Raw genomic sequence first — 25,459 nt, 5'->3', positions numbered from 1 at the left:
TATGGGACTCCATTTCTTACTTTTGCCTCCCTAGCCCTATCACTATCAGCTTCTATGGGGGTATTCCAGACGTCAAGGTGCAAATAAAATAGATAAAGGAACACTTTTAGCTGTGGGGCTTTCTTTGCATGACAACAATGAGTTCCCTAGTGAATGGTAGATGTGCTAAGTGCTTATTCCTCTTCAATGGAGTACGTTAGCTCTACTTGTCCTAAAGATTTTTAAGAATTCAGGGCAAATGTCTCCTATGATTTAAGTTGTCAAGATGTATTTTGCAAAGCATATGCAAAGCTCCTCCCCAAAGCAAAGCAAATGCTTTTCAACATCCTGGGATACCAAGGCAACACACTGGAATGACAAATTCGTCACCAAAACCAGAGACATGGCAGAGAAATTGAAACTTCCACAATCAACTAACTTACAGTCAAGGAAACATCAAAGTCTTGGAAGAATTAGGTACACTGAGAGTTTGCAGTCAATTTTTATTTTGGTAAATTGTTATATTAAGAGGATGTTACCACAACTGATGACCATCTTTATAATACTGTAATAATTTTAGCATTTAGCATAATGCATGATACATGGCATTACGTAGCACCTTTTAAACTAAAGATCTCAAAATACTTATTAGCAAATGTGATTTGCTCTCACAGTACCTGTGAGGTAGATTTTTCTTTTTAGCCATTTTACAAGTGAGCATACAGAAGTACATGAGATGCCTGTTCATATGGTCCATGTAAATTTGTGGCATCAACGGGATCTGAACTCAGGCTTCCTCATTCTTCCTTCCCTTGGATCTCAGCCACAGAACCTCCAGAACATCTCAAAAACAGCTTGGCTTCTAAAAGTACATAAATGTTTTAGATGTCATGAGCGTATTACATATTTGTTGGTAGCAGGGCCACATCTTTCAGTAACACTGGTAATTGTTAAAGGTTTCCTCACGTGCTTTGCAAATAAGCACGGGGGGGGGGGGCATTGTACACTGTTGCTAAGCGTATGCTAGTTAGAATGGAGACATGAAGTTGCATTTTACCAACTGCTATGTGTTGTTTCTGGGCCTCCTACCAACTTGTTTTCTACACATGGAGACACACACCTGCCTGGTCCAAAACCTGTAAAATGCACTTAAAGGCATTACATGGAAGGGAGCAGGCGACAGTACTACATTGGGCAGTCTCCTTGGTGGCACCATGTAATATTTGTACTGAAAAAGAAAAAAATTGTTCATTTGTTTCCATAAAGTAGCATTTTATGTACATCCCACCTGCTGACCAGATTTAATCCTTGGAAGTATAAGTCTAGGTGCTTTCTATACATACAGAATACCTGATTCTCAAGTTTCAATTTTTATCTATTTCATCACAGTCTCCCTACCGGGAATAAAATCAATTATTGGTAGAATCACAAATTCTGTACACATTTCATGGCAATATATGTAAAAATCTAATGTGACAATAACGCACAGCATTAAAAAAAAATCACATCCAGTGTGTTTTCCTGACTATGTATCTTTTCTGACTTGTTTTTTTTTTCCTAAGAGTTACTATTTATTTTTGCAGAGATGATATGAAGACCTTAGTGTGAGTTTCCATTTCCTGACCCAGATTTTTATCTCAGATGCACAGTCCATAAATCCTAGCAGTTATTGAGAGTCACTTCTTGAAACAATGTCTCAGGACCTGAGAATGTGTTCTGGCCCTTCTAACTCACTCGCTGTTTCTATGACTGAGCCCAAGAATTGTAAATTAGCGATCCAAGAAAGGAACTGGGAATAGGAAGCAACAACTTTACAAAACCCCTTACCAGGTCATTTTTCCTTGGTGACACCTGTTAAATACCAACACCTTAGTCCCCATTTCTTAGAAAAGAAACTTATTTACAGCGATAAAAACCCTAACATCTGAGATGCTTCTTGCTTGACATATCATTCCAGATTCTGTGCATTTCTTCTGGAGAGATCTGATGGACCGTGATGACCCGACGGTACCTACACAAACTGTAGGCCATCTTCCAGTGATTGAAGCCACTATTCTGGAAAGGATGTATGCCGAGCTTTCGAAGACACAGTCCCACATATACATCTTCAAGATGAAGCAGCCTGGTATGGAGTGAGGTCTTGTAAATGAGTTCTGCCACATCAGCAGAAAAGATATAGCCAGTTCCTGAACAGAATGGTGGGTAGTTGCTGTCAGGGTACAAATCCCTAGGCATATACCACTTACTGCGGACATCCCGGATCGGTCCGCCATTGATGACATAACCAGTAAAATACCTCCTTCTTGGCTTGGTAGAAGGTTTCAGGAGTTTATAAATAAGGTTGTCCATGTTCACAAAAATGTCACTGTCTGTTTTCATGACATACTTGGCTTTTGAACAGAAAGTGGCAACCCATCTCATCCCCATTAAGGTTTTGAGGGTCAGGTTGTGATAGGAGTCAATGAAGTCCTCCACTATGATGTCATGGAAGATCTGGCTCTCTTGCTCCACCATCTGGTTCAGAACAGGATCAGCATTTTTGCCCAGGAGGAAAAGTGTGGCTATCTTGATCCCTTTGAAGTTGTTCTCATCCCCCCATGTCTCCCGGATTGCCTGGCGTGCATCAAACTCCTTGTGTGTGGTGCTGATGAGGATCACAAGGAAAGGGATGTTTTTCTCACATTTGTTGGGCTCGTTTATAAGAAATTCAAAAGAATGTGGGTTTATAGGTCGAGTTCTTATGTTGCCAAAGGTGAAGTTTTTCCTGGCAACTGTTAGGTGACTGAATGGCTTTGAGCCAGTATAGGAAGAAGTAGGTCGTGTTATGCTCAAGTACCAGAGAGCGCTGGCCCAGCACACAACGGTCAAAACATATAGACAGGAGACCTTCGAAGCCATTGTCTTGAGAACACGTCTAGTCCAAATGCTGAAGAACACGTCTTTTGGGCACTAGCTTCTTGTCCTCTTGCAAAGGCAGCATATTACTCAGCAATCTGAAAACTCTGCAAGAGAGGAGATAGTTGGCAGGTGCCCGTGGACCTCAGTTGTGTCATGGCATTGTCACACTCACTTTAGTTTCTTTCAAACCTGGTGGAAGCTCCATGCCTCAGAAATCTTCCTCAGGACTCTGCAAAATCAATAAAGTACAGTTGTGTTCAAGTTTACTTAGCGAGGTTCATGTTCTTTATTAAATACAATAAAGGTGTAAGAATTATCAGTGATGACTAAAATAGACATGGTCATTCATTTTCAAAAGTCTTGAAAAATCCCTGACATAACCTCCTAGCTTCTTCTCTCCCGTGAACAGAAATTGTTTATGCATATTTATATTCAATACATGAATACATTGACCACGAGCATGAGGTTGGATTAGGGAGTAAACCTAAGGTCAGTAATTTTCCAAAATGAATTCCTTCTTCAGAAGAGGCTATCATTACACTTAGTCACTTTTTGACTCTCAAATCTTTCAGAGAAGCTTGCATATAGTTCATATCTCTTCTATTTGTCCAACTTTGAGCTTTTAATTGTTTTGATTTTGAGAAAGAAATCAACTCTTAACATTGCTTTGCTTTCTCCAATTCTGCATTTGGAAATGTCTTGACCACTCCCCACAAACCTATGCTAGTACCATGCTTCCTTGGCTCAGACTTAGGAATAATTGCTTCCTGTTCCTGATCTGGCACTGGACACAGCTCTTACCACATAGTTCTGCTTTCTCCAAGGCTTTGGAAAAGATTATTACTCCTTGTTATGGCTGGATATAACAAATCTCCCCAAGACAGGCATTTACTGAAAGTCTGGCTCTTGAATGGTGGCAATCTCTTGGGAGATGGTAGAAAATTTGAAAGATGGAGAAAGGAAATCCCAAGAGCCATACCTTTGAGCACACACCTTATCTCTAATCCCTTCCTCACTGCCTACTTCCTTTCTTTTATGAAGTGAACAGCTTCCACTTCCACATTCTCCCATCACCATGCTCTTCTTTCTTACTGTTAGGTATCTAGTTAAACATTAGTAGGTTTGGAGGACACTGAGTGAGACTCCCTCCCTCATAATCAACAGCCAAGAAAAAAAAACTGGAATTTCATGACTCTAATAACTGGTCAGAAGAATGTTACCTGATTCTTATGATTCACTATGGGAAGAGATTTGCCTAGCTAAACTGCCTGGGATATTATTAACAGATAACTATTAAGTCTGTCTCCAGGAATCATAAACAGTGTACATACTGCATTGCAAGAGGCTTTCTGATAAAAAACAAAACAAAAACAAAGACATATCATTGCCCCCTCCTGTAAGAGTCAATCCAAATGTTCTGCCAACTACTTGAATGCTTAGCACAAAGTCCCTTAGGTAGAGATGCTTGTTCTAAAGACTTTAGAACAGTTTAAACCCTTCCTAAAATGTAGACTGATACAATGGTCCCTCTGAACATTATCCACTATCTCTCTTCAGACTGTGTTATACTCTGCTCTGCAACAAGTTCTATCTATCCTCGATACTATGCTTAATATGCTCCCCATGTCTTGTCTGAATTCTTTCAACTGTGGTCTCATGGACAAAAGGGAGTCCAGAATGAGGAAAAATGAAAGGCCAAACCTCTGAAACTATAAGCCACAGCGACCCTTTCTTTTTATATGTTGTTCTCTGAAGTACAGTGGTTATAGTTACATGAAAATAACCATCACATGGAAACTACCAACTAACCGTCCTGGTTGTGTTGATTTCAGAGTTGTTCTAAACCATAAGGGATTTTCAGTTTTCAATGCCTCTATGTATTTCCTTGAGAAAATTACACTGGACTTTTTCATTTATTCATTCACTTATTCATTCATTCCCTCATTTTAGTTACTGATATGTAGCTACAAACATTGGATGACTACAATGCAAGGGACAATTAAGTTGAAAGTCTACAAATTCAATGAAGTTGTTTTTTGAAACATTGATCCTTTCTAAAACTGTCACGGTTTTCTAGAGCTTATAAACATTTTCTCAGTCAAAAATATGTGTCAGATTACAAATTCCATTCATGAAAATCATTTATTTCTTTTTCTTTAAGTTTGTTTATATGGTGGATTACAGTGACTGATTTTTGTATGTTGATCAATCCCTACATCTCTGGGATGAAGTCTACTTGGTTATGTGGATGATATTTTTGATGTGTTCTTCAATTCTGTTTGCAAGTATTTTATTGAGTACTTTTACATCTACGTTCATGAGAAAATTGATCTGTAATTCTCTTTGTTGGTTTAATCTTTGTGTGATTTGGGTATCAGGATTACTATGGCCTCATAAAGTGAACTGGGTGATATTCCTTCTATTTCATTTTTATGGAATAATTTGAGGAGTATTGGCATTAGCTTTTCTTTGAAAGTCTAGCAGAATTCTGTGATGAAACTGTCTGGTCATCTCATTAGACACCAGAAAAGAAAACAAAACAAAACAAAATAAAATGCCTGTGTTAAAATACAACACCCCTTCATTGCAAAAGTCTTGGAGACAGCAGGGATACAAGGAACATACCTCAACATAATAAAGGTAATTTTCAGCAAGCCTATAACCAACATCAACTTAAGTGGAGAGAAACTCAAAGCATTCCCACTAAAACCAGGAACAAGACAAGGCTGTCGACTCTATCCATATCTATTCAATATAGTACTTGAAGTTCTAGCTAGAGCAATAAGACAACTGAATGAGATCAAGGGGAAACAAATTGGAAAGGAAGAAGTCAATTTATTGCTATTCCCAGATGATATGATAGTATACATAAGTGACCCCAAAATTTCTACCAGAGAACCCCTACAGCTGATACACACCTTCAGTGAAGTGGCTGGAAACAAGATTAACTCAAAAGAAAAATTAGTAGGCCTCTTGTGACATCTGGTGATAGATGGAAATGGGAACAGGAGGATCAGGTGTCTGTGAAGAAATAGACGGAGAGAGTATATGAAGAGACGACTGGGTGCCTCCCAAACAGTTCAAGCTAATCAACTGCCTCACTTATCCAGAGGGCCTGATCCAGTTGGGGTCTCTTCAGCTATTGGTTCATAGTTCATGTGTTTCCACTAGTTTGGCTATTTGTCCGTGTGCTTTTTCCAATCTTGGTCTCAACAATTCTTGCTCATACAATCCCTCCTCTTTCTCGCTGGTTGGACTCCTGGAGCTCCACCTGGGGCTTGGCCGTGGATCTCTGCATCCGCTTCCATCAGTCATTGGATGAGATTTCTAGCATGACAGAGTGTTTGGCCATCCTATCACCAGAGTAGGTCAGTTCGGGCTTTCTCTCGACCTTTGCTCAGCCTGGGAGGAGGGGACTGGACCTGCCTGGACTGAATCTACCAGATTGAGCTGAATCCTCAGGGGAGTCCTTGCCCTGGAGGAGATGGGAATGGAGGGTGGGTTGGGGGGAGGGGGGGTGGGAGGAGGGAAGACAGGAGAATCCGTGGCTGATATGTAAAATTAAATCAAATTATAAAATTAAAAAAAAAGAGATGACTGGAATTGGAGGACATTTTGGGAAGTCAATGTGGAAACCTAGTGCAGTAGAAAAATCCCAGGATTTTATCAGGGTGACCCTAATAAGGACTCCTAGTAATGGAGGATTCAGAGCTTGAACCAGCCCTCCTCTGAACCAATGGTGGGACAGGGACACCAACCCAGCCACAAAACCCTTGATCTGTAATCTGTCCCACTTGCAAGATGTGCTGGGGCAATGGAGGCACAGAACATGTGGGAGTGGCCGACCAATGACCTGTCTAATTTGAGGCTCAACCATGAGAGGGAGCCCGTGTCTAACACTGCCTGGATGACCAGGTCCACAGGCTGGATAGCCCAAAGACCTGTGATAGAAAAACATTACTGAAACAATTCCTAATGATATTTCTCTATACTCATAGATTGGTGCCTAGCCCATCTGTCATCAGACAGGCTTCCCTTGGTACCTGATGAGAGTATATACAGAGACCCACAGCCAGGCATTAGGTGGAGAGAGAGCCCAAATTGGAGATCTCCATTGGTTCCCTCCCCTTGGGGCTCAAGGAACCCTGTGGAAGAGGAGGGAGAAGAAATGTAGGGGCCAGAGGGGTTGAGAACACCAGGAGAACATGGCCCAGAGACATCAATTAATTAGTGGTTCTTAGAGACTGAAGCAGCAATCAAGAAGCCCGCATGGGTCTGAGCTAGGTCCTCTGCATATGTGCTATTGTTATTAGCTTGGTATTTTTTGTAGGACTCCTAGTAGTGGGAGTGGGGGGATGTGTCTCTGAATTTCTCATCTGCTCTTGGGTCCTCTGTCCTCCTACTGGATTGCTTCGCCAAATTTTGATATGAGGGTTTGTGCCTAGATTTAGTGTATCTTGTTATACTGTGTTCAGTGGATATCCCTTGGAAACCTGCTCTTTTCTGAAGGGAAGTAGAGGAGTAGATCTGGGGGAGAAGCGGGGGTTGGTCTCCTTCAGAGACAATGACATGCTTGGGTTAGTTAGTTTTTACCAACTTGACATTAATTAAAGTTACCTGGAAAGCCAAAAATGCAATGGAAGAATTGCTTCCATCAGATTGGCCTGTTGGTTGCCTGTGAGACATTGTTTTGATTAATAATTGATGTGGGAGGATTCAGTGTACCGTGGGTGGTTCCTCCAGAGGAGGTGACTCTAGGTTGTATAATCAAAGAAGTGTAACAAGCTTGTAAATAGTGCTCTTCTGTGGTGTCTGCTTCAGTTCTTGTCTCCAGGCTCCTGCCTTGGTTTCTCTCAGTAATGGACTGTAATCCGAAAGCCAAAATAAACCCTTTCCTCTCCAAGTTGCTATTGGTTACAGTGTTTATCAGAACAACAGAATGCAAGCTAGATTATTTGTGCTTAAATATACATGTTAAAAGAATTTAATTGAGATCATAGGTGGAAAAATCGTAATTCTAAGTTCAATAATCATATTGAAACAAAAAGACAAGAGATGTGCAACATCAGAGATAAAACCCATACTCTTGCCTAAGCTTAAAGCTAACTGTGAGATCAGCAATAATTTATTGATTATTGTTCTAACTGAATGGTACAGTGGGTTTAAGCCACATGACTTTAGGCATAGTCATGCCTCCATGCAGCTGGTAGCAAGTGCTCTGTAATATATAATCATGGCATCCTGGAGAACATTTCTACCTTAAGGAGGCCTAAAGTGATAACAAGAAGGTCATGATAAATGGCTTCAAGCGCATAAAGAAGTTTTGATACTTTAGAGCAACTGGTTCTCAACTGGCAGGTCTCAACCCCTTTGAGGTTGCATATCAGATATCCAGTGTATCAGATATTTACATTACAATTCATAACAGTAGCAAAATTACACTTATAAAGTGGCAACAAAAATAATTCTATGGTTGGGGTCACCACAACATGAAGAACTTTATTAAAGTATTAGGAAGGTTGAGAACCACTGCTGTAGAGCTAAGAAAAGGAACTGAGAGAAACTAGTAGTAGAGAATGTATAAAGGGACTTTTCAAATTTGGGATATATGAATACTGACTTCATTTTAATCACAACAGCTAGTGAATGAGTCTCAAGATGCTACTGGAAACCAAACTTTTCTTTACCATGACCTCATCTCATGTACCCCATTCTTACAAGCTTACCTGTATCATTCTTCTGTACCTATTCCTTGTGTAATTCCCTACTAAATTGTGAGCCAACTATTGCTAAGACACCAAGGGACTCTGGAGCAGCCTGAGGTAGAGCTCAGTCATCTTAAGGGTAAATTAATCAAACAATTAATGGAGGATTTCTTTAGTTATTTGATCTCCTTTTCTACGGTCTCTTTCCTGTCCCTACAGAGTCAAATTACTAACCCCCACTTCACAGCTGTCTTCAATCAAAATTTGTTCATTCATTTGTGAATTCACTAACCATGAATCTACCAATTAATCAAATACTTCTAACATCTTTTAGCTACAGAGTGTTGAGAATAGAGAATTTGAACCAAAGCACTGTCTTGGGAAGTTCTGGGCTAAGAGGGTAGATTTCAAGCAAACAATTAAAATAATTATCAACATGGGGCTTTTGGAATATACAGGAGTGAACTGGAGAAAAGAGTATTTGCGGAGCAGGCACTGTATAGTAGATCAGGCATAGAAAAACTCCAGAGGCCACTGTTCACACATGGCACAGAGTGGGCCCCATTCTCTATCCATCCTGGAGTCAAGCAGTGATCGAACAATGAATGCAGGCTGTGAATCAGAAAAAGCAAGCTAAGTGGAAGCTTCAAACACAATGAGGAGTTACCTAGATAGTGGCTGCACAGACAAAAGAAAGAGCACATGAAAAGAACATGATGTGCACAAGAGCCTGTAAATGGTTGAGTAAAGATAAAGGGCAAGTTAATAATGAGTGTAGTGGGAGGTGGGGCTATCGAGAGTTGAAGTGGTCCTATAGTAAGTGGCATCCATAAACCATTCTGAGCTGAGAAGCCATTTACTTATCTGTGTATTCTAATATTGCAAGGGAGGACTTTACCTTCTCCAAATCCTGTCCATTGATTTCAATAGCAATCTATTCTTTTACATTAAGGATTTCTTTATTTCACAGTTCTAGCACCTAAAGGAGTGAGAATTAGTTTCATGACATCTTTCAGTCAAATTTTTGCCTGGACAGAAGGATTGTGTAAATACAGGTAGATAGAGAGTTTAGAAATACAAGAGAGATAAAGGAGAGTATGAAGAAAGCTTGTATACTTATACTCTCCACAGAAGAATAAACATTCTCCCCTAGACAGCTAATGCACATGATGAATCTCAACATTATTATTGTTAGTTTTCCTTTCAGTGGTTCTAAATTTATTATTATTTTGAATTTTGAGACAAGGTCTTGTTAAATAGCCTAGGCTGGCCTTACCCTAGTGACCCTCTTTCTCTGCCTTCTGAGTGCTGACACCACAGAAATGAACCACCACACCCGACTCATTATCTCTCATTTAAAAATGCATATAACAAGGGGCTAGAGAGATGATTCGGCAATTAAGAGCACTGGGCAGCTCATAACTCTCTATAACACTAGGTCCTTAGGATCTGATTTCCTCTTCTGGCCTCCTCAGTCACTGGACATGCAATGGATGTGTAGATATACATGTAAGCAAGACACACATACATACAAAATAAAATGAACTGCATATACCAGGTGCCTTGTAATGTGCTCTATTCTATGCCATTCCATTTTGCATTATAGAGAACTGTTCCTTATAGTATTTCAAGAAAGGCATGCCTTCCTCCACTTTACAGGTGAAGAGAAGGGAAACTCAGATATGTTAAACAGCTTGTTCAAGATCATAGCTGCTAAGAGACCAGATAAGTGGCCACTCTCCAACTTCCTAGGGCCTGTTGGGATACTAGGCATTGTGGTGGATGGAAAGCCATCCTAGTCTATGCTGATACATCTCAGGCTACTATACTCTTTGGAGTCCATTGTATTTTTATTTCAAGTGAGCTAAGCTGGGATGTGAAGCACAACCAGGAAATATCTGGAAGGAGTTTGGGCATCCGAGGCAAAGCAAACAGTATATGCAAAAGGCATAAAATGAGAGAAAACGTAAACTCCACGATACTACATGGTTCATTGAGATGTATGATGCACTGCACTGAGTCAATGCTGTGGCGAGTTTTGATTAGTGAAACAGGCTCATTGCAAAAAACACATTAGCACTTAAAGGTGGTGTTGGGGACAAGGGAAAAAAAACAATATTTGAAGGAGTTGGAAACATTTTGCAGTGCATTTTATTGAAGTCCAGAAGCCCATGTACATATTGAACAAATCATAATTTCTATTAAACTTCTTTTTCATCGGACATGAGAACAAATATAGGCACAGTATCACACCTCAATCAATACTAAATGCAAGTTAGCATTTACTCAATTAGGAACATAAACCAAAGAGTGTGAAATATGAAAGGGAGCCAGTATCAAATCTGAAGAGTGGCTAACGGCAATGTGTACTTATAGCTAGGGGATAAACAAAACCGATTTCCTGGGTGGCCACACAAAGATATGCCTCTGGGTCAGGAAGTGGTGAGGAAATACCGTGACTAAAGATGAAACCTGAGTCATATGATACTCAGAGCTCCAAAGATTAACCTCATGGATGCCAGATGAAGTGGTTGGTAATGGGCCAGGCATGTTCTCATTTACTCTTTGCGTAATGCTATGCTGTAATTCAGATTCTCTTTGCCTCATGTGGCCTTCAATATAAAATAAGAGCAAAAATAACACCCTGTTTACTTCCATATGTGTCAGAGGTCTTCACAAGCATTGCTCGATCGCTTGTTTCAGAGGGAAGGGTTTTGCTAAATTTTAGCAGACAGGAAGATTTTGATAGCTTTGAAGTTCATGGCTTGGGACCCTGAGCATGAAGATCGATTGGTTCTTTTAAGTAGATAAAAGTTTGTCTCGGTGTTTTTGTTTTGTCCTTCTGGGTTTGTGAGAAGACAATAGAGGTGTTCATGAACCTCTCTTCTTCCTCAAAAACTCAGAGCCAGAGACCCATTAAAAACTCAAATGGAGAAACAAAGCCAGCTGAGAAGTCAGGGAAGGTGCTGACTTCCACACAGCACAGCCTCCTGGCAAGGTGGGTAAGATTTTTCAGAATCCTGTTTAACGGGCAAGTTAATATATCACTAAAATAGAAAGTTGCACATATAACATTTATCATGCCTTTTAGCAGTTTTACCACAACTTCAAGACACTAAAGACACATTAATTGTCATCGGTTAAATACAAATCCCTCCAATAGGAATATTCAGCTAGAACATTTGAAAGATGTTCCCTCCAGGGGCCTCACTGTATTGCAGATTAGCTCATTCACAGAGCTCTCCAGTAAACACCCACCTTCACCTTTCAGGGAGTTAATGGGGCAAAACTTTCAATTTAAGAAGCACATGTTTCTCTTAGAAATGGCATGGTGTCTTGTTATTTTGAATAATTTAGTTTTTTAAAACTTTAAAATTTCTTTCTTTAACCAAAAGGCAAAGTCTGAAAGGAAGTGGTCAGTGTCACTATTGAACTCTGAATACTTGGGCGTCCATGCCCATCATGGGGCAGGCAGGGTGATACCTTAGCTGGGCTAAAGGATGCCCAGAGAGCTCTGTTTATCTTTTTGTGTGTTGAAATCATTAGACATATTGGACAATGAAAATAGTCTCTCACCAAGGAAGGTGGGTGCCAAGGAATCTGTTAAGAGTCTCAGTAGCAGGATCCTCTTGCCTCTTTCCCATCAATCCTTTCAGTCCTCCTGCTAGCCCATCACTATTCCTTTGTGACAGCTGCCAATCTGCAGAAACACCTTGTACCAGGGACCTCTGGCCAGCACACTGTGCTGGGATGCAGGAGGTGGCCTTTCCCTTCCCTGCCAGACTCTTCTGTTCTTTTTTTTTTCAGGCTTCTTTTCTTTCTTTCTTTCTTTCTTTCTTTCTTTCTTTCTTCCTTCCTTCCTTCCTTCCTTCTTCCTTCCTTCCTTCCTTCCTTCCTCCCTCCCTTCCTTCCTTCCTTCCTTCCTTCCTTTCTTTTCTTTCTGTCTCTCTTTGTCTCTCCCTCCCTCCCTCCCTCCCTCCCTCCATCCCTTCTTTCTTTCTATTATTTATTTATTTTAATCCTGACCACAGCAGTTTCCTCTCCCTCCTCTCCTCCCATTCTCCCCCTACCCCACTTTTGACCCCCTTCCCCCATCGACTCCTCCTCTGTTTCTGTTCAGAAAGGCCTCCCCCATGGGGATCAGCAAAGCAAGGCCTATTAAGTTGCCATAAGACTAAGCACCTCCCCTTGCATTTGGGCTGGGCAAGGCAATCCAATAGGAGGAATAGGTTCCCAAGAACCAGCCAAAGTGTTAGGGACAGCCCCTGGTCCCATTGTTAGGAGTCCTACCAATAGACCACGCTACATAACTGTCACACATATGTAGAGGGATTAGGTGGTTCCATTCAGGCTCTCAGGTTATTGGTTCAGACTCTGTGTGTTCCTATGAGCCAGGTTAGTTGTTTCTGTGGGTTTTCTTGTGATGTCCTTAACCCTCTGGCTTCTATAATCCTTCCTCTCTTCAGCAGGATTCCCCGAGCTTGGCCTAATGTTTGGCTGTGAGTGTCTGTATCTGTTTCCATCAATAACTGGATGAAGGCTCTCTGGTAAAAATTGGGGCAGTTACCAATCTGATTACAGGAGACGGCCAGTTCAGTCTACTTATCCACTATTGCTAGGAGTCTTAGCTGGGGTCATATTTATAGGTTAGTGGGAGTTTCTTTTACATTCAGTTTCTACTTGATCCCTAAAAACCCCCTTTCTGTCATCTCAGTACTCTCCCCCTCAACATAGCCTCTGACCTGATCTCTTAAGTTCCCATGCCTACCTGCCCCCAGTCTACCCAGGAGATCTCTTCTAGTTCCCCTTCCCAGGGAGATCCATTAGTCCCCTCCTTGAAGCCTCCTTGTTACCTAAGCTTCTCTGGGTCTGTGGATTGTAGCATGGTTATCCTTTACTTTACAGTTAATATACACTTATGAATGAGTACATGCCATGTTTATCTTTCTGGGTCTTGGTTACCTCAATCAGGATGATTTTTTTTGTAGTTCCATCCATTTGCCTTCAAATTTCCTGATGCCATTTTTTTTTTTTTTTTTTTTTTTTTTTTTTTTTTTTTTTTTTTTTTTTTTTTTTTACAGCTGAGTAATAGCCCCTTGTATAAATGTACTACATTTTCTTTATCCATTCTTTGGTTGAGAGTCATCTAGGTTATTTCTAGATTCTGGCTATTACAAATAAAGCTGTTATGAACATAGCTGAGCAAGTGTCCTTGTGTTATGATAGAGCATCCACAGACAATCTACAGAGTGAATACAATCCCCATTAAAATTTAAAGACATTAACAAGGATACGAACAAATGCCTTAATGAAGAACATGAAAACACAAATATTTGAATGAAACAATGAAAACACTTCAAGACATGAAAATAGAAATAGAATCACTAAAGATAAGTCAAATTGAAATAAAACTGGCAAAGAAACTGTAGGATGTCAAACAGAAACCTCAGAGGTAAGCTTAACTAACAGACTGTAAGATGTGGGGAAAAGAATTTCAGATTCTGAAGACATAGTAGAAGAAATGGATACCCCAGTCAAAGGAAATATTAAATCTAAAAAAAAATTTCAGGCACAAAACATCCAGAAAATCTGGGACACTATGAAAAGATCAAACCTGTGGATGGCAGGGATAGAGGAATGAGAAGAAACCTGGGTCACAGGAATAGAAAATATTTTTAACAAAATCATAGAAGAAAAATTCTGCAGCCTAAAGTAGAAGATGCATATCTTCTATCAAGGTACAAGAAGCATACAGAAGAGCAAATAGACAGAACCAGAAAAGAAATTCCCCAAGACATGTAATAATCAAAACACTGAAAGTACAAAACCAGGATATTCAAAGCTGCAAGTGAAAAAGACTAAGTTATCTATAAAGGCAAGCTCATTAAAAACTACTAACTTTTCAATGGAAACTATGGAAGCCAGAAGGGCCTGGATAAATGTTCCTCAAACCCTAGGAGACCCTGATGTCCTACAAACTGCAGGAGACCACAGACTGCTTTACTCAGTAAAACTGTCAATCACAACCTACAGAGAAATAAAAACATTCCACAATGAAACCAAATTTAAGCAACGCCTATCTAGCAATCCAGCTCTACAAAATGCACCAGAAGGAAAACCAGTCTGAAGAGATTAATCACAGCCCAGAAAACACGGAATAAACAAGCACAGAATAGTAACTCAAAATGGGGGAGAATCCACACCATAACAACAAAATAATGGGAATCAATAAACACTGCTCACTGGTATCTCTCAATATTAATGGTACCAATTCTCTAATACAAAGACACAGACTAACAGATTGGATTTGAAAACAGGATCTATCTTTCTGCTGCATCTAAGAAACACGCCCCTCATCATCAAGAACAGTCATTACCTCAGGGTAAGAGGATGGGAAATGGTATTCCAAGTAAATGGATCCAAGAAGCAAGCTGCTGTAACTATTTTAATATCAGACAAAATACATTTCAAACAAAAATTCATCAAAAGAGATAAGGGTGGACACTAAATACTCATTAAAGGAAAAACCAAGCAAGAGAATATTATAATTCTAAATAATTATGCACCAAACATGAGGGACCCAAGTTCATAAAAAAAACACTAATACAGCTAAAAACAAATATCGACTCTCAAACAGTGATAGTAAGTGACTTCAGTACTCCACTTTAGCCAGATCATCTGGACCAAGATTAAACAATGCTGGAGTTAAGTAACACTATAAGTCAATGGACGAGCAGACATCTAACTGAATATTCTTCCCAAATACAAAGAAATACACTTTTTTTTTTCTGAGTAGCTCAGGAAGCTTTCTTGGAAATTGACCACTAACTGGAACAAAAAGCAAAACTCAACAGATATAAGAGAATTGAAATAATACCCTGCATCTTGTCTGAAAACCAAGGGGTAAAGCTGGATATCAACAACAACAGATATAAGAGAATTGAAATGATACCTGGCATCTTGTCTGAAAACCAAGGGGTAAAGCTGGGTATCAACAACAACAGAAATAGCAGAAAATATACAAGTTAATAGAAACTGAGAAACTTACTACCAAATGAAAAACGGGTCAAAACAGAAATAAAGAAGGAAATTAAAAACGTTTTAGAACTGAATGAAATTTAAAACACAAACCTAGGGGGCACACAGTGAAGGCAAGTCTAAGAAACATATTCATAGCACTAAGTGCCTACATTTAAAAACAACAACAACAACAACAACAACAACAAAACCAAACTGGAGATCTTAAAATAACTTAATTGACACACCTGAAAGTTCTAGAATAAGAAGAAATAATGGCCCAAAGGAGTAAACAGCAAGAAATAAACCCAGGGCCAAATGAAATAAAAACAAATAAACAAACAAACAACAACAACAACAAACAAACAAAAACCCAAACCAGGCAGACAAAAAATTAATTCAAAATAAAAAAGGAGTCAATGAAATGAAGAATTCTTTTTTTGAAAAATTCAACAAGAAAACCCTTAGGTAAAATAACTAAAAGGTAGAGAGAGATGGTCCAAATTAATAAAATTAGAGATGAAGAGTGGGGCATTACAACAGACTCTGAGGAAATTCAGAGGATCACAAGGGAGAATCTCTTCTGGGGCTGTCCTTCGGATTCCGGTAGTTGGCTGGCACATCCCCAAACCCCACCACTCTTTGTCTGTCAGCCTGATTTCTCCTTCCATCTGGATGTGGTGTTGTTTTGCACATGTATCTCTGTGCCTTGTATTCCCCTCTACAAGGACATAGCCATATTGGATTAGGGCCACCATAATGACCTCTGAACCAAGACCATAAGGACTGCCCCAAATAAAATTACATCCTGAGGTGTGGGGACTGAAGAGTCAATGTGTCTTCCTGGGGAGGGGGGCACAGTTTAGTGTATTTTCTACTTTCCTGGGGAGCAGCAAGATGTTTTGTCACACAGCTTCCCTCCTGCACATTTAATTTTCAAGATTTCAAAGGGTGAAAAATTTGTAATTAGCATTCCAGGAAGAATGGCACTCAGGTGTGAAAGGGAACTGAAAATGTGGTTTATATTTAGATTAAAAAAGAAAGGTCAGTGCAGTGTAGGGCCACGTGACAATGGTGTCATAGGCTGAAGCTGCCCTCCCCCCCAACGCTTTTTTTTCCCCCTTTTTTTCTGAGTCTTGAAAGATTTCAGATTTGCTGACCAAGATAAGTCAGGATTGTGGCTCATTTCCTAAAGCCACACTTCCAAAGACACTGGCTTGGTTTCTGGATAGTTAAAACAATTCTTCAATTTCATCCCAAACCATCAGCTTCTCTGTTAGTCAGAGTCACTTTTGAATATGTCCATGAGTGCATGCTATTGGAAAAGTACTTTAACATAGAGACCCACACAAGGAGCTTTACAAAGTAGGAGAAAAAGGAAGCATTCAAAAGAAAGAAAGCTCACTAAAAGCTAGGCAAGACAGGAAAACAAACAAAAACAACAAACAAAACCTTAAGGAAGAGTGGGGGCGGGAACTAGCTGGTTGGGGAATGCTCTTGAAATGGCTGAGGTGCTGGTTTGTGTCCTGTATCACGATACTGACTAGCGTAAAAGATCTTTTCTCATAAGTGAAATCAGAGCCTCTTCATTCTGTGGAGAAATACAACTCAGTCTGTAACATAACTAATGGGCAAACGAGCCCCACAGGGTGGAGCTTCTAGCAGGCTGCGTTAATCCGCCATATGGTTATATTCATGCCTGGCTCCCTTCTTGTCTCTCCTTTTTGTAATTATGCTGTAAATAAGCACAGGAGAGGAAGAAATTAAACACTCCTAACACTAGATAATAGTCCTTGAAGGAAGAATTTCATAAACCATCATGCTATTCAACCTGCTGACTGATTATCTCTAACTCGTTCTTTCTGCCCGTCTCCGTGCTACGAAAGAAACCAGGCCCTCACAGGAGAGAATCCCTGGATACAGGCAGAAGTAAGAGTTCTGACTCCTCTGCTGCTGACAGGCAAAGAGCTAATTTGTTCCCTTTAAATTTTTAATTATGAATCTTTTCAGAGAGGCCCCAGGATTGAATTTACTTAGTCGATCGTGTACAATAAGACAACAGCCTAAAGCAAAAAGTATTATTCGTTAGGGATTGGCAATTTAAATTATTTTCCTCTTCAGATTGGGAAAAAAAAAAAAAAAGATTTGGACCTTTCTCCTTTTCAGTTTAATACACTTTGACATTATGGCAAAGGTCTTTATAAATCCCTGCCTATAGAATGGGGCCAACCTGGGGGAGGAGTGGCCTGGATGTCTTTGCATGAGCTCAGGGCTCTTGCAATATGAAAGCCACTTTCTATTTCCTGGTAGCAGAGAATGTGCACTTCAAATTAGAAAGAAAGTTTATAGCTTTCTCAAAATCAATGTATTGCCCTAGTTCTGGAATTTGGAGAAGTGTTTCTCTTCCCCCCACCTCCACCACCACCACAATGCTCTCAGGGAAAAATGAAAATGAGAACTTCTCATTATGTTAGACAAATGCTCGGCTTCCTTTGCAGTCATGGATACTGTATCGCTGTGGCCGTATAGAAGACATACTTTTAGAAGCAGGCCAGGCGAGTACCTATTGAGTCAAGGGTACCTGGAAGCTTGGCCACTTGATGGGCCTGTGTGTGTGTGTGGTTTCTCTACTAGAAAACAGACCCCCAGTAGTTTTTATTAGTGCTGTAGAAGATGAGAGGAAAGACATCCAACTATATAGAAACAGCAGCTGCGAGAACTTAACAATTGAACTCTGCAATACCAAAATAGTGCTCATTTGTTCATTACTGAAAGAGGGGCTGCAGCTGATATAAATGGATGTGTTTATAAGCCAGAAAAATGTCAGTGTGCTTACTATATGTAAAATGCATAATTGTCTAGGGAGATATTTCTTAGCTTGCCACAGAAGGATGGTATTACTTCCTGTCCTATTTCAAAACTAATGAGATCAGTACTATATGGCAACTGATAACATCTAGAAGAGAATTTGTGAGTTTTAATTTTCTCCCCATTTGTTTCCTAATTGAAATATTTCTTTATGAAACAATTTATTAGAAGCCATAATTGCTTAAAATAATTTTATACAGCTGCTGTCAGGGGAAATAATTCTGTAGGAATTTAATCTTACGGCAGGAAAAGGCCTAGATTTAGCTTCTAGAATTCTGGTCATCAGTTTTAAGTCTGCAAGTCTATGCCTCTATTTCTTCATCTATCACAGAAGAATAATACTATACAGCCATGCTTTGTGAGGACACTGTAAGGTTTAATGAGATAGCTTATTGGAAAATCTTATGTAAGATGATTTTTGCTACAGGAACACAAAGCATTATCATTATGAGTGCAAACATGGCAAAGGATGGAAACACTTTGCTTCTAAAATGTTTGTGGTTGTGGAGATGCCTCAGTGAATAATGTGCTGGTTGTACCAGCATGAAGACCTGAGTTCAGATTTCCAGCGCCCATAAAAATGCTGAAGGCTGAAACCTGTGTCAGTAATGCCGGCATTGGAGGGGGCAGAAGGCCCCCAAAGACAGGCAGATCCTGGGAGCCTGACAGTCAGGCAGTTTGGCTAAACTTGGAGCTCCAAGTTCAGTGAGAGACCCTGTTTCAAAAAAATAAGGTGGATGTGCCAGGGAAGATTACCCAATGTCACCCTTTGGCTTTTGCCTGCACACACACACACACACACACACACACACACACACACACACACGCGCACACTAGTGTTTCATGAGGAATTATCAGCCAAAGTACCTTGAATAAAAACAGTTTTCTTACTTGGCTGCTGCTCAAAAGCGAAAAAGTAAAACTTGGCCCCACTAGTTGACTCTTTGTATATGAAGCTTTCAATTTCATTTTATAATATTTCTATAAAAAGATTGTGCAATTATGTAATAAGGGGGGATATTAGCTAGAAGAAATGTCATCGTGACTATTCATTCTTAGTACTGTGTGTCAAAGTTTTAGAATTTTTTATATATAATTTTAGAATACTAAAAGTCCACAAATTCAGCCTTCTAAATAGCATATGTGTAGTTATAATTATATTATAAATATACTAAAATATCCTGAAGTAGCTATACTATGATTGTTTTCAGGTTTCAGAATGTTGATTTAAAATGTATCTTTGAATTTTATCTTCATAGCTTGTTAAGAATGTGATGGAGCCTATCTGGAATGTAATACTGCAAGGTATATCATCATCCAATCAACTACCCAAAAGACCTATCAACTTTCAGTACAGAAAACAGTATGAATTATTAGAGAAATGCTTGTAAATGAAAACCAGAGTAATGTGGCAGACAGGAGTGTTTAACAGAGTAGCTACTCAGCGATACTGTTTTTCTTCTAAGCTTTGATCTATGTGCCTGATTTTCTTAGCAGGTACTTGTTGTGCAAGATGTAACTTGTTTCTTTTGTTTAGTGATTATCCCTGTCATGGAGGCCACTTCTTCACTGTCCTCATCTCTGCCTGACCTCAGCTTCCTGTCATGCAAGCAGATCATCAAACATTTGCTCATCTTTCTCTACAGCGAATACTACCTTCTACATAAATTTCCATATTTCTATACTTCTCTCCCTTAATTTTTTTGTTTATAACTTTCTTTCTACAAAGTATTTGTATTCCACCTGTCCGTAGACACCCAGAAAAAAATTCTTTTTTCTTTCTGGTGTGGGAACTCATCACTGTTATAAATCACTCTAGCATGTATTTTAGGCTATCTTTTTCTTCCCTAACTGGGATTCCATAACCAGAGATGGCAGTTTTAAACTCTCTTGGTGCTTTTCTTTTCATTCACATTTATTTATTTCATCTCAGTTCTTTCTTCTGTATTCTATGATTGTTAATTATCTTTGTCCTTATACCCGGGCTTTAGAATGCTCCCAGGCTGAAGTTTCATAGGCAGAGAGACTTGTAGACATCCAGTCTCCTGGTTCAAGCACAGAACCCACAGTTCACAGAAATTAAGGTTGTAGGTGGAGGTCTGCCATCAAATCCCCTTAAAATTTCTTCCCTTCAAAATATCTCTTGTTCTAAAAGTATCATTATTTCTCCCTGGTCAGAAATTCTGCCACGTGTATTTGCTTTGAAAAGCCCTTAAAGAAGCAATGTCCTCACATTTGGAGTTTTGTTGTCTCTATTTCCATGGGCTCCTTTATTAGAAGAGTGACTGAATGGCCACTATCTGCTTGTGGCCTGGCATCACCTCGCATGCTGGCCACCCTCCCTTCCCTGGTTTCTAACCAGGCCCCCAAATGAGTGGCCTCTCCTGCTTTATCCCTATCCCTAACCTCTGTCTCTTGCAGTCTGTTGGCAGGGTGTGTGTGACATTCCCAGGACTGGCCCCCCTGCTGCTCTGTGCTGTTCACAAACAGCCCCAACTCTCTTTCTTTCCTTCTCTCCCAATTCCCCAAGCCTGGACTCTGCCCTGCTCCTGTGTCATTAGCATAGGCCACCCACTTCCTTAAAAACAGGCTCTGTTGCCACCCTCCCAGGCAGGCGTGTGCATGGAAAAGTGGTACAGAGACAGGTGCAGGGCATGTCCTTTCTCACTCTCAAGCAGCGCTCTCTTCCTCAGGACACAAAGATAAGTTTGTGTTGAAGGAGAAGGCTTTCTTCCATTTTGTTTTAGCTTTGTTATTGCTAGAAATATATTCCACAGCACAAGGGTTTAAATCCGATTTCTCGGCTTGGTGAGAGTCTATCATAGACAAGCTGAACAAGTAGATGGTGTGGGTTTTGCTCCTGACAGCATAAGGTTAAAAAATTATTCTGTGCAACTCCTGCACTTACACAGATAAAAGTTTCACTTTTCTTTACATTTGTGATGGCAGGCTGTTTCTGAAACTCTGAATGTTGTAAAAAGTCTCATTTAAAGCACATTTTTCTTGGCCCATTAGAGATGACTTTCTGTGAAATTCTGAGGCTATTTTTTATTTAAAGACTTCATTTTAATAGTCTTTTTTTCAACATGTACTGGACAGATGGTACAAGTGATTTTTTTCTAAGAATTTTAAGTTATTTGCTCTCCATTTCTTAGCACACGATTTGAAAGTCCATCAGATAGTTTGAAGATCTTGTCGAAGGAGAAATTAGGAAAGGTCTCAAGTACACTTTGAATCAGGTCAGTTGTAAAGGGAACTGTCATTTCTTTCATTTTAAACGTGAGAGGGCCATACAACTGTAAATTCATCAAAAACTAAAGAGAAAAGCATCTCACTTCCTGTTCTTCCCCCTGTGCTCTCAGGCAGGAGGATCGCCGTTTTCATGGCTGAGTAGAATTATATAGCAAGTAATGTCTACGATTTAGTAAATCAACCTTATGACATTTAGATATTTTTTTAAGTTAAATGACGGCTTCTGTTTAATGAATACCTACCAGTCTCCTAGCACTATACAAAATCCTTTCCAGATAGCATATGTAATCTTGTGAGAGTGTGGTGTGGTGTCTCACATCTGTAATTCTGTTTCTGTGGCATTCCTACACTGATGTGACAACCAACTTCCACACCTTTCCAACATAGGCTGAAGACCGGCAGCTTTCCAGGAGTCATGCACGCCTTCAGCACCAGACGAGGACTGCTCAGACATCCAGTCTTGTGGACTGAGCAATTATCAGATTCTCTGTGTCTCTAGTGTGAGACAGCTATTGTTTGACTATCCTGACCACATCTCATAAGACAATCTAACAACAATAACAAATATATATGTATACCTATATATACTTATATGTGTATATATATACATGTAAATATATGTATACAGGTGTGTATACACACACACACACACACACACACACACACACATATATATATATATATATATATATATATATATATATATATATATATACATATATTTGTTTATTCTATCATTTCTTTTTCTATAGAGAACCCTGGCTAATATACCTATAATCAAAGCACTTGAGAAGCACTTGAGATTGCAGAAGATGTGTCATGAGTTTTGGGGTAGCTTGGGCTAAAGAGTGAGACCTCATTTGAAACAAACAAAGACAGAAACAAATAAAACTATTAGAAACACTTCCTTCTAAGAAGTAGACAGTATGGTCCTAGCTTCACACGATTACAGGATGATTAAACCTGGATTTGAGAACACGCTATTAAACTGTAATATGTGGATCATCACAACATAGTGTTTATCTTTTAAAAAACATTTTATTTTGTATGTGTGAGTGTTTTGCCTGTATGTGTGTCCGTGCATCATAACTATGCAGTGCTTGTGGAGGCCAGAAGAGGACACTGGATTCTTAGAACCGGATTTACAGATGGTTGCTAGTCACTGGATAGGTGCTGAGACTTGAACCTGGATCCTCTGGAAGAGCATCTTGCCTCTGAGTTCCTGCTTTCAGGGGTTAGCCTGCCTTGGGTCAATCAGATTTATTTATTTTTTTAAAGACAGGGTCTCATGTAGCCCAGATGAAGATGACCTTGAACTCTGAGTCCCCTTGCTTCTACATCCCCAGTGTTGGGATTACATGCATGCACCAACACACACAGCTCTGACAGTTGGCATTTTTAACGAGAATCAAGTGAGGGATGAAGAATACATCTTTTATGAACTCTCCACTCACCAGGCTGCTCCTGTCATAGTATTAATGTATTTTTGTAACCAGATTAGTAATGATGTTAGGTGTGCATGCTATTCTATAGGAGGAGAAAGTAGCTTCTCCTAAGGTCTGAGCTCTAAAGGTCAAGTGAGCTACCTATCCATCATGAAGGGCACTCCTTCATCTCAGGAATGCCATGTCACTTGGCATCTAAGGTGCTACCATTAACTAGCCATATGGCTGTGGCTAAGAAACTTTTCAACTGCAGAAGATTTGGTAGCATGGATAATTAGGCTCCCATTCTAATCCCCCTTTAGCCTTTTTTTTTTCTCCTGGAAATGGGCCCATTTAAAAGAAGCTAAAGCTTACAGCTTAACTTCCTAGGCTCCATTACAACTAGGATAGAGACATAGCCTGGTTTCCACCGGACAGATGTCTCTGGGTAAGACTCAAGCAGGAGTAGGCAACAGCAGGGGCAGCTACTTTATGGTTGTTGGATCTCCTAGAAAGCAGAAAGAGTGCCAAAGAGAGCCGACTCTCTAGAAGCAGTGGTGATAGTTTGCTAGTGGCGGCAGCCATTAGATGTCTTCTGAACTAGCTCCAAAAGAACCCCCCAGTACTGAGGGCTGCACTGCTCAGGGCTATGATGTGCTGGTTGCTTATTTGCCAAAACCACATCATACCCTTGCAAAGGGTTCATGGGTGCCAACATCTTTTAAAATATCCCTTCCTTCTTAGCCTTATAAAGTGGGCTTTGTTGTTAGCAACTAAGAATCTCATACCACATCAAATTTATCTCTGCTTCTTAACATAAAATGAGATTAAGAGAAAATAAATTTCAGGTTAATTGTGAGGTACATGGTCTACTTTAAAATGGCACACAGAGTTTAATTCTTATTACTAGTTTCTTGTTACCTAAGTTTATATTTTTCCCAAAAGAGAAAAGCCAGCACAAAATAGATAACTTCTTGCTGTTTTCATATTGGACAATGGTGCATACCACTGTCATGTAAGGAAGAGCCCTTTGATACGAGGATTTTACTTGAAAATTCTAATTTTCAAAATGTGCATCATGTTAACTTTTGACTAGATGTCCCACAGCCCTCAGGTGATCATGCCCTGGATGACAACTGTCTCTCTTAGGAAACTCTCTGCTCAATGCAAATTCGTTGGAAGCTATACAGTCTTCATTTAAAAATAGGCCACCATAAGTATGCTATTTAAATTGCTGGGAATTCATTTGGTTCTTTTTTGTGATGTCTAATTTTAGTATCTAATCATATACGCCAGCATACATGCTTCTATTGGTGAATGTGGAAATGTACTGACAACTTACTACTCTCTCTATATCTTTTGGACTTAAAATGGACCATTATGCTTTTCTTTATTCATTTAGCACATTTGACAGTCTTATATTTTGTATATGTTTGTTTGTATATGTACATGGAGATCAGAGGAAAACTTTGGGTATTCCTCAGGTGCTGTCCACCTGAGGAATTTTCATTTTTGTTTTTGTGTGTATGTATGTGTGTATGCATGTGCTCCTCACTGCCTTGGGGCTCACTGACTAGGCTAAGGTAGCTGGCCAGTGAGCCCCAGTGATTCACCTGTCTCCAATTCCCCAGACTGCCTATCTTTTTATGTGGTGTCTTGGCATCAAGCTTAGGTCCTTATGTATACTGGTCCAGCAAACAAACACTTACTGACCAAGCCATGATCTCCCCTACTTCAAAGATCCTGCCTTTAAAATTTGTTAACATACTATGAAAACTAAAATACAAATTCTTTGCATTTAAGAAGTCAAAAGATATATTGATGATCACCTATGTGGGATGAAGTAAGGGATAATTAGAGGTACAAATTGTATGGTACTAGAAGTCAAGCATTAATTCTTGATGGAGAATGATTTGATGATTGATGGCTTGGATCTCAAATGTAAAGTATGATAGGCAAAAGCTTTCTAAGGAAAACTGGCTGTCTACATGAGACATTCACTGGCAAGATGAGAGCATTCAAAAAAAAACCCAAAAGGGTTAAGTTACTTGATTTTTTTTCAAATGTGGTGAGTTATTAGGATCATAGTAGAATGTGATTTATGCTAAGAATATGAAGTTTTGCTCATGAATGTATTTGTTTATTTACTTCTCCTCTATCACTTTTTCATCTTCAATGTGCCCTCATAACTTAACAATTGATTGTACTTCAGGCTGGTTGTTTACTTTGTCATTTGGGAAGATGTCTCAATCAATAGGCTAATTTTCTCAATTGCTTTTAACTATGCTTCTTTGATAAGCTGCTAACCTCTATAAT

General features: G+C 39.6%; 1 protein-coding gene across 1 annotated transcript in view; it reads right to left on the bottom strand.

The window, feature by feature from the left end:
* Nucleotides 1–716: 716 nt before the first annotated feature.
* B3galt1 (beta-1,3-galactosyltransferase 1) overlaps nucleotides 717–25,459 on the bottom strand; it is a 135,008-nt gene continuing 110,265 nt past the window's right edge. Inside the window, exon 3 of the mRNA XM_059259171.1 lies at nucleotides 717–3,106. Coding sequence (XP_059115154.1) covers nucleotides 1,897–2,877 — 981 coding nt within the window. The 5' untranslated portion in view covers nucleotides 2,878–3,106 and the 3' untranslated portion in view covers nucleotides 717–1,896. The remainder of the gene's footprint in view (nucleotides 3,107–25,459) is intronic.

Source organism: Peromyscus eremicus, chromosome 4 (genome assembly GCF_949786415.1).
Source record: "Peromyscus eremicus chromosome 4, PerEre_H2_v1, whole genome shotgun sequence".
In the NCBI taxonomy this organism is placed as follows: domain Eukaryota; kingdom Metazoa; phylum Chordata; class Mammalia; order Rodentia; family Cricetidae; genus Peromyscus; species Peromyscus eremicus.
The sequence above is the reverse complement of the archived record's forward strand: the minus strand, read 5'-3'. Positions and strand labels throughout refer to the sequence as shown.